Source organism: Quercus robur, chromosome 1 (genome assembly GCF_932294415.1).
Source record: "Quercus robur chromosome 1, dhQueRobu3.1, whole genome shotgun sequence".
NCBI classification, from domain to species: domain Eukaryota; kingdom Viridiplantae; phylum Streptophyta; class Magnoliopsida; order Fagales; family Fagaceae; genus Quercus; species Quercus robur.
The window spans coordinates 5301690-5311554 of NC_065534.1; the positions used below are offsets into that span (position 1 = coordinate 5301690).

Consider the following 9865-nt stretch of genomic DNA (forward strand, 5'->3'; position numbering starts at 1 on the left):
AATACTATAGAACGAAATTCTATTGTATATCTATATAATAATAAAAAGATTGATAGACCAATACAAGGAAGGCCAGTTTATAACCTCCAACTGATTAGTAATACTATATAAGTTATTTATTTTACTGAGGGTCAGGACCATGGGGTGCACTTTTTTCCCTTTTTTTTTTTTTTTTTTTTTTTTGAGAAACAATGGGGTGCACTTAATTAACAAAGATTGTTGTTAACCAAAAAAAAATTAACAAAGATTGTTCACTGTCACGGTTAGCTAAGCTAAGCTTTTGCGTTAGAAAAATTTAATTCCAGTACTTTACTGAAAGTTATAACTGCACAGCAAAATGAAAAATCCATTGAGCTAAGACTGTGCTATAGCTTATTTTTTGACGCATAAAAAATAGGGGAGAGAAAAGTGGAGATAAAATTGATTTTATGGGTGTTTTGTTGGAGAGAATGGAGGATGAAAAATTAGTGAGGCCTAGGCGTGGACTCTTTCACTGTTTTTTTGGAGTGAGGTTTTGTTCTTCTCATTTTTTTTTGGGTTTTAAAAAAAAATTAATGGGAATGATTTTTTTTTTATATAATAAATTTGGGTCATTGTCTTTTTTTTTTTTTAATCGGGTATCATTTTTTAACAAAGACATATGAGTAAATTTATACACTATTTTTTTTATCTCTCAAATTTTCCATCTCCAACCAAACACGAACGAGAAAAATTAAAATTTATTCTATTCTTCTACTTTTCTATCCCTCAAACCAAATAGACTTAGAGCTGAACTTTTTCATCATACATTTCCTAAGTCCTTGTCCATCTCTTTTAAATAAACATTCTTTATCACCATTTTTACATTTATATAAGGAAAAATCTTGTTACACACTTGATATTGCACACTCCATACACATTTATTTTGAAATTATGTTTTCCAAATATGATCTTAACTCACGTGACTATGGATCCGTTTGGATTGAACTTATTTTTGCTGAAACTGAAAACTGAAAACACTGTAACAAAATAATTTTTAAATGTGTGAATAGTACCGTAAGACCAATTTTTAATATTTTTAAATATGTAAACAATGTTGCTATAGTATGTGAACAGTGATTTTTGTCTCTGCATAGTAAATTCATGTGATTTTACTGCTTATGCACTAAAAAAATAAACGCTGAATGCAGACACGCAAAACGTGCAATCCAAACGGGTACTATGTATGTATGTTAAGTAAATCATTACACTCCATATAAATTAGGATCATGTTAACGAGTGCCCTTAGGACACTCATTAATAATTTATTTTAGGAAAGTTTTAATACTACTTTTATAGAAAATGGAAAAAACTGTCAAAATATTAATTACTTTTTTTTCATTTCCCATAAAACTTTCTTTAAATGGATTATTAACCAGTACCCTAAAGGTACTCATTAGCATTTTCCTATAAATTATTAATGATGCAAGAAAATCGATTCACTTATTTCAAAATAAATTTTCATTCACTTATTTCAAAATAAATGGATAAGACCTATAAAAATTACAAATTATTAATGATGATGTGATAAAAATCAATTTCAAAATAGAAATAAATGGACGGATAAGAGCAGTTAGAAACTATGTAGTGAAAGAATAAAACCCAGGATATAGTAAGTGTATGGTGCAACAAATCACAGGTGTATTTAGGACAAGATGATACCATTTATAGTAACATAAAAAAAAAAAAAATGATGATTTAGAGCATCTTTAGCTTGGGTACCACCAAACAAAAAAGTCCACAGCTAAATTAACGGGGTGGTGCGGTTGGTGTAAATATCTAAGTAATAATTAAAGCAACTCTAGCTAAAAACCAAACCTTTCAAAATCCAAAGATTCCTCCAATGTAAGAATTAGGGGATGATAAATTGTGTCATTGACAACAATACATGGGAAGCATTTAAACAACAAATTGGAAATTATATCTCTAATGAAAAGGGCCTACAGGCCTCGTCAACATATTTACAACCACAAATTTCACAAGAACAACTTGACCAAATTCTGCCTAACACTAAAACTTTCTTCTTTCTCCTGCATCTACCTCCGACCAAACAAATCCTAAAGATGGCTATTTCAAAAGCCATTTAAGACCCCTCTTCGTGCTGATCTACCTATCCCAAGGTCTCATGAGGAAATAAAATTAAAAAATGACAATGATTGCATAAACCCAAGAAAAAAAATACTTTTTTTCCCTGTTTCACGAGCATCGGTTGTTTTCTAATGATTGTTGGTTCATCTACCCTCATTGGGTTGCTGTAATGACCCATCCCTCATCAACTTCAAGCTAAGGCTGTTGAATCTTTCCCTTGAATACTGCCTAGATGCTTTTCTCCAATCTGTACCAGCCTTCATCATTGCAGCAAACTCCTCATAGCTTATGCGCCCATCCTGCAAGATTAAACGAGAAATTCACAAGGTTTAAATATACGGCTAAATAAGATTTTATCTAAGAAGTGTTAAGTTATAATGATAATTAATGGCCTGGTGGTGCACAAAATCTTCGGCCAATAACTGCACAAGAGGAATAATATCTGTAAGACTGCCCAATTGTCTATTGCACAGGAGAACATGGAATAAAAGTGAAGTAAAATATGATACTATCAAAATAGCTGAAGGGGATGGGCAATTCTAGAGTGTTAAGAAATTGGTGATTTTATGCACAGCTAAATGGAGATTTCTTGAGAAATTTTACATGAATAGGTCATGCTTCACATAAAGGAACATGCAGGGAAACAAAAAATAAAAAAACACAAAACAAAAAACAAAAAACAAATGAGCAGTTCAAGTAAAACTCAAACATAACAATTCCAGAAAATCAATATGTAGCATCAACAGGTGGTAAGGCATGGAATGTCCTAACACGATACGGTCATTCACAAAAGTAACATGACTGATACCAGCAAATAGCAATACATTTGTAATTTTGAAGCCTTAGAATAGCCACAAGAAAGAAAAGGCGATTTAAGCTAGTGGAAGCATATGATGATTTTTAGTAAATCATACAGTAAGTTTATTCCTGTGAAGTTTTTCTAGAGTAAAAATGCCATATTTACTGAACACGATTTTTTAAGTCTATATTTAGACTTCAATACTAACCTTGTCTGTGTCCACATCATGCATAATGGCATTTATAACTTCCTCACTGTTGGTGTCTGACTCATCATTTAAAGCATCCCGCAGCTCTTCAATCTCTATGTAATCACTCTGGTTTTTATCAAAGAATGCAAAAGCTCTGTGTATATGCTCATCATTGCCCATCTTTTTAAGGTGAACTGAAACCGCAACAAACTCCCCATAATTTAGAGCTCCATCACCGTCAACATCAGCCTGTAGGAAACAAGTTTCAATTATTCACTTAAAACATACTTTTTAGTTATTTTATTTATAAATAATTCACTTAAACATACTTTCATCATATTTAGGAGACAGATCATGTTAATCTCTTTTTTTTTTTTTTTTATTCCCTTTTCGGGAAGGGGTTGCAGGAGTAGAGAAGAAAGTAGATAACCCTACACAGCCTCTAAAAAAATATCCCTACAAACTAGGTGCTCAATATTTCCAGATTCTCACATTATTATTTGGAGCTAAATTGTCAGTGAATATACACTTCAAATGTGGGAAAGGACAGGTGCAGGGATTATGGAGGATAAGTACTTGATAAGAAACAAAATATGATGCTTACAGCGTTCATTAGGATTTGCAGATCCGCTTCAGGAATATGTTGGCCAACCTTGTGCAACCCAGCCCGAAGCTCCTCAATGTTTATTTTGCCTCTTTTGCTGGTGTCCATCATATCAAAGGCATCCTTTATGCCAGCCACTTCCTCCACTGACAAATGCTCAGCAATCACCTATTGATAAAAACTCAAAGTTCAAACATCAAATAATGAAGTCATAAATATTACACAGACAATGTTCTAGAAAGAACACAAGTGGACCTTAGATTCTTGCATAAGAAGTGTACAATATATATCAAGAAATCCAGATAATTACCCTTAGAGCTCTTTTTTTGAGCTTGTTCATCACGGAAAATTGTTTGAGCCTTGCTCTCACAGTCTCACCCAGGTTAACATTTGGAGCCTTCTTGGCATTTTGTAGCCAAGGATGATCTGCAAGTGACAGCATTCGGATAATTGTTTAATTATGAATAAATCTCAGCACATATGAAACACATTAAGCTTATGAAGTAGAACATTACCAAGCACTTCCTGAGCTGTAAGCCGCCGTCTAGGATCAGGGTCCAGCATTTTCTTCACAAGGTCCTTTGCATTATCAGAGACTTTAGGCCAAGGGTCCCTCTTAAAATCAATGACAGAGCGAATAATTGCCTGTGCTACCCCTTGTTCAGTTTCTGATTGAAAAAACAAAATGTACTTCATGAGGATACAACCCAAGAAACAAAGGAAGAAGCTACCCTCTTGGGCACACGTGATATGATATCAACCAATAGTAGAAAATTTGAAACAATTTAATAGGGTCATTTTACACTCACCCTTAACTTTACACATAGGCACTCAAACCTAACATGTACATACATACATATATACATACAAACATAAAAATATAGAACAGTCAATAATAGAAACAAACCTGCCCAGAATGGTGGAACACCACAGAGTAAAATATACAAAATAACTCCAGCACTCCAGACATCAACCTCAGGGCCATAATTGCGTTTCAGAACCTCCGGAGCCATGTAATAGGGACTTCCTACAATCTCATTAAATCGCTCACCTGTAGAAAATAAAATCCTTCACGTTCAGTAGATATAACATTAAAAGATAAAAAGATGATAATAATACTTAAATATGGAAGTCCTAAAGGAGGGGAGGGGGAATTCACAAACTGATTGACTATATAAAGTGCAATACCAGGTTTGAAGAATACTGACAGCCCAAAATCAATTGCCTTCAAGGGAGAAGTTTCCTTCTTGTTTGCAAATAGAAAGTTCTCTGGTTTGAGATCACGATGCATCACTCCATGCTTGTGACACATCTACAAAGAAAATGCATATAAAGATACCAGATTACTAAACATGAAGTAGAACTAAAACAGGAGAATAATTATCCAACAACAGCAAGTACATAGAAATCTTTAAAAGCAGTACAGCCCGAGCCAGAAAATAATTTGGTCCACAATAGGCATATAGAGGGAAACACACACACACACACACAAACACAAAGGCGGGGAGAGGGACAGTAGATGGCAAGGAAAATATATGCAAAAACAGAAAATCTAAGATTCATAAAGTAAAAGCCAATTCATTGCATATTCAACCAATCAGCCTGCAGTACTAAAATGCACCAGTTCATAAAGAAGTTAGAAACCACATACACTTTAGAAGACAATGAAACAGTTAAGAAATGTTTTCTGGCAAGAGGAATAATGTTTTAAGGACAAATGTGAGAGGAATTATGGACAAAACAACGGAATAGTAATTAAACTTGTAACCTGGTTTTAGCCATATAATCATATAACTCTCTAGAAAATTATTCAAAATGATCAATTAACAAAGACAGACATGTGACACTGCCTAGACTTGAAAATAGAAAGGGGGGATCAATTCGACAAACTATTTTTTTCGAAACTTTGAAATCAAAAGGCCAAGTTCAAAATCAACAGCAGGATGAAAACCATAAATGTTATAACACTAGCCATTGTAAAACTGATTCAGGTCAAGTGGTACCATACAAGCAAAGCCCAAAATTTAACATGCTACTAAAAGACACTGCAATATCATTAGCATCAAAATCCATGACAATATCTAACCAAACCAACACAACAAAAAATTATTTAAATTCAACCTGAACAACTTCAACAATGGTCTTCATAACAGCTGCAGCTGCACGTTCAGTGTAATGCCCCCTCGCCACAATCCGGTCGAAAAGTTCACCACCCTCACACAATTCCATCACAATGTGAACAGCCTGGTCATCCTCATAGCTATCCTTCAAGGTCACAATATTGGGGTGCTTAGGCAAATGCCTCATAATCTGCACCTCCCTCCTCACATCCTCAATATCCACAGCAGTCCTAAGCTTCTTCTTGGATATGGATTTGCAGGCATACTTTTCACCATTGGACTCATCAGTACACAAGTAAGTCACCCCAAATTCGCCTCGGCCTAGCTCGCGGCCAAGTTCGTAATCAGCTGAGATATCATGGCCTGTTGGATCTTTCAGGACCCAGAGCTTGTTCCCACCTCCAGTTCCGTTGACCGCAGCATAGTCAGCAGAAAATGGATTGGGTTTGTTTTTTTGCTTCCCATTTTGCTTCTGGGAAGTAGTACTAGGGGTTGCACAGCAATTTCCCATGGATCAAAAGCTTCTCAAACTTTCAAATACTCCTCAAGTTTAATTTTTGTTCTTTTATGAGATTTCAAGGAGACCCAACAGAGCATAAAGGCATAGCAGCCAGAATCTGAGCAGGAAAGTAAAAAAGAATCTGAGATTCATACAAATCATACGGTAAATTTACAAACCGCAATCTCAGCTCAATCTTCTGCCTCAAAAAAATAAAAAGTAAACTCTCCAAATATTTAGGAAACTATTTTCAAATTTACTAGAAAACCCATGAATCTTTGATTCTCAGAACATCCACATAATTTAAAAAATAATTTTACAGGAGATCCCCCAAATCTATTGAAGATACTAGAATTTCTAAAAAAAGAACCTATTTTTATTCTTCAAAAAGAAAGAGAGTTACCTGTAACAAAGTGCAAGAAACAATTTTTGCTTCCAATAATCTACAAGGCCCAGATGAAGATTAGGCTAGGATATTAGAGAAGCAAAATCCAGCAAGAAACCGTGTGAGATTTTTAAGGTCAAGAGAAGAACAAGATAGATGTTTTTTGAAGCTTTTAAGGCCAAAGAGACTGACTTTGAATAATAAAAACAGGAAGAGGAAGAAAAATGAAAAGGGTTTGGTAAAGAGCAGAATGTGAAAGGATCAATTTCAAGGGGGTGAATGAATAAGAGAGAGAGAGTCAAAGGCTCAAAGCTCTGTTTTTTTTTTTTTTTTTTTGGCTCAGATTTTCTCTCTCTAAAACCCTCTTTCTTTCTTTCTTTTCTTTTCTTTTCTTTTTTTCTTTTTTTTTTTCTCTCTCTCTCTCTCTCTCTTCCTGATCTAAATTATAAATTTTCTTTCTTTTCTTTTGGATTCAACAATGGAATGAGTCAGACAGAAGAACCCTTTTCTCTCTAATTAAGTCCCTTTCCTTTCCTTTTCTTTTTTTTTTTTTTTTTTTTTTCCTTTTTCTACTTCCCAAAAAATATCCCAGCAATCCAGGGCTTTCTTTATTTTGCTTTGCTTTTTTATATGTGTTCACTGTTTTTTCTGATTTTCCTTTTTTTTTAAAATATTTTTTTAGGTGTGTTTTTGTTTTTCTTTGACAGCAAGAAAGAAAGTTCATGTAAATTTTGTTTTCTGAAATTAGAAAAAAAGAAACTATATTTTGGTTATTTGCTAGATCATTTCTAAGGTGATTTTTCGGCTTTTAGTTACAATTTACAATCATTGCAATCTCAAAATTAGAATTAAAAAAAAAAAAAAAAAACTAATTCTAGAATGCTTAAATATCACGTGCCTGTTTTTTTATAATGGATTTTTAAAAAAAAAATTTATAATTATTTTTAGTATTTAGTCATGTAGTGCTTAAATTCAAACTCTATTCCTTGACTTTTTAACATAAATAATATATTGTGGGTGAAAATAATAATAAAAAAAAGAGGTTGCTTACACATCCCATCCCATCACCAACCCACATAAATTGGGTGGTTCGTAGCTAAAGATAATTAAGTTCATGCATATATAGATCTATCACAATTTCAACCTTTTTTTACCTATAAGTAGTTGGAGATTAATCCGAACCAAAAAGTGAATAGGCTCATTTTTGCCTTTATTGCTAGTTTGTCAAATTTGCTTTTCAGTTTATTCAATTTAATTGTTGTTCATAGTTGAATTCTATATTGATTTTATTCATGAAAAATATATATATAAAAAATTTTTGTGGGACTTAATTTGTTCACCTTTATTATGTGATATTTAGCAATTTTAATTCATGCATTTGTTTATTGTAATTTGTAACTGACTTTTCTATTTAAGGCACAAAATCAATTTTTCTTTCATTTATTGTACACTATATTGTCCTCATAATCAATCATCTGTTACGGTTCAAGAAAAAATCAATACCATGAATCTAGGTTTGAAACAAGATCTATAATATTTAAATCGAAATCCAGGTCTAAGATTCTCATGGATTTTTATATGATTAAATATACTAAAAATACAAATTTCATGCTAATCTTGGGTTGGATGGCACATAATTTGTCATTGCTTTCATGCTTTGCTGGTCTTTCTTATAAGATTCATGATATTGTGAAAGTAAGACCTGGAGAAAATGTTAATCAAATAATTCCCTGTGCAGTTTCTAGTGGTAAATCTCATGGATAGTATAAATAGGCCTTCTTTCTATATAAAAACAAATAAAAATGACAAGTCTTTTATAAATAAAATAAAAAATAAAAAAACACTTTCCCTTTTTATGTATATAAAAATAAGGAGCTTAAGTAAAAACTAAGTATAATATCACTTTCACATCACAAATTGTTGATCTTGTATTCTATTTTGGGATGTTCTAAAATTAAAAATCATTAATTTACTGTGTTTTCTATTATGCCCCTACAAAATCCAAGTACTTTAAACGAAAAAATTTGTTGAAAACTTTGTTCAAGTGTAATTTTCAAAATTTCTATCTTTTTAATTGAGAGGCAAGACAATAAATGATAATTTTCTTAAAAAGTTTGATTTTCTAAATATGATCAACAATTTGGGACAGAACTCACGGTGGTAATATTTTTTATACGTCAATAGTTGGGATAGAAAAATTTCAATGTTTCATCTGAAAAAACAAATTCAGAAGTGCCAACTAATTACAAGAATCTTTCATATTAATTATCACTAACATCAAGTATATGACAAAATAATCATGATATACCACCTAACACAGTTCGGTCAAATATTTTGTGTACATTGTTAATACTAAGGACAAGTGGAATAAAGTACATCTAAGAGCCGTCAAAGAGAGTAGTATAGTTATAACTGATATGTACATCATCGGAGGGATATATCATCAAAAATAACATGTCAATTCCTTGGAAAAGTGCCTGCTGAACCAGAAAAGTGTATGCTGAGCCAGAGCATCAATGCACTTGTTGGCTTTCTGGTAGGAATGGCATAATTGGCTTTTTGGGTAAAAAAGCTCATCAGAAGGAACATGCTTGCATTCATAATTACACCAAGAAATAAGTTATCATTATTATGGGCATGAAGATTGTTGAAACTTTGTCCAAGGACAAAAGAATTTCAATACTATCAAATTATTCATGCATGTGGCTTGCAAAACAAAGGAACATATGGTCAAGAACTAATGGAGTTTCATCAAATTCTTCATACATGATCTGACAGCTTCAAATAGTTACCTAGAGTGGCTCTTTTGTTTGAATCTAAAGCCAAAAAAAACATTATCCAACTTTGAACCTTGTCAGTTTACAACTGATATCCTTAAATATCTTCTTCATCTTCATAATTTATTGTCATAATTATCTAATGCTCTTTAGATGAAAGGATTAGACACCAATAGATTGGTAAACATGTGATGAGTAGCCCCATCAATTTGTCAAGGAATAAAAATTCAATATCATATCTATATATATATATATATATATATATATATATATATAAAAGGGGAAGCAAGGTTTAGGCAACAAAAATTAAAAAAGTGGTTTATTTTCTTCCATCTAAAAGACCAATTGCTAATAATGTTAAAAATAAAAATAAAGAAACAAAAAT

At 32.5% G+C, this 9865-nt stretch overlaps 1 protein-coding gene across 1 annotated transcript; it reads right to left on the minus strand.

Annotated features, from left to right (window-relative positions):
* Positions 1–1837: 1837 nt before the first annotated feature.
* Positions 1838–7065, minus strand: LOC126717344 (calcium-dependent protein kinase 8-like). The gene is made up of 9 exons (XM_050418986.1): positions 6722–7065; positions 5821–6436; positions 4888–5011; positions 4607–4750; positions 4215–4367; positions 4010–4125; positions 3700–3867; positions 3114–3344; positions 1838–2405 (listed from the first exon to the last, which is right to left on the minus strand). The coding sequence occupies exons 2-9, from the start codon at positions 6328–6330 to the stop codon at positions 2250–2252; spliced, it is 1602 nt and encodes a 533-aa protein (XP_050274943.1). The 5' UTR covers positions 6331–6436; positions 6722–7065; the 3' UTR covers positions 1838–2249.
* Between the last annotated feature and the right edge of the window lie 2800 nt (positions 7066–9865).

Excerpts from the sequence above, each read along its gene's own strand:
- LOC126717344 (XM_050418986.1), bottom strand. The coding sequence starts at position 6,330 with ATGGGAAATTGCTGTGCAACCCCTAGTACTACTTCCCAGAAGCAAAAT. Across the intron at positions 4,126-4,214 it reads TACAGCTCAGGAAGTGCTTG|ATCATCCTTGGCTACAAAAT; the intron begins GTAATGTTCTAC and ends TGTCACTTGCAG. Across the intron at positions 3,345-3,699 it reads TGCAAATCCTAATGAACGCT|GCTGATGTTGACGGTGATGG; the intron begins GTAAGCATCATA and ends TGTTTCCTACAG.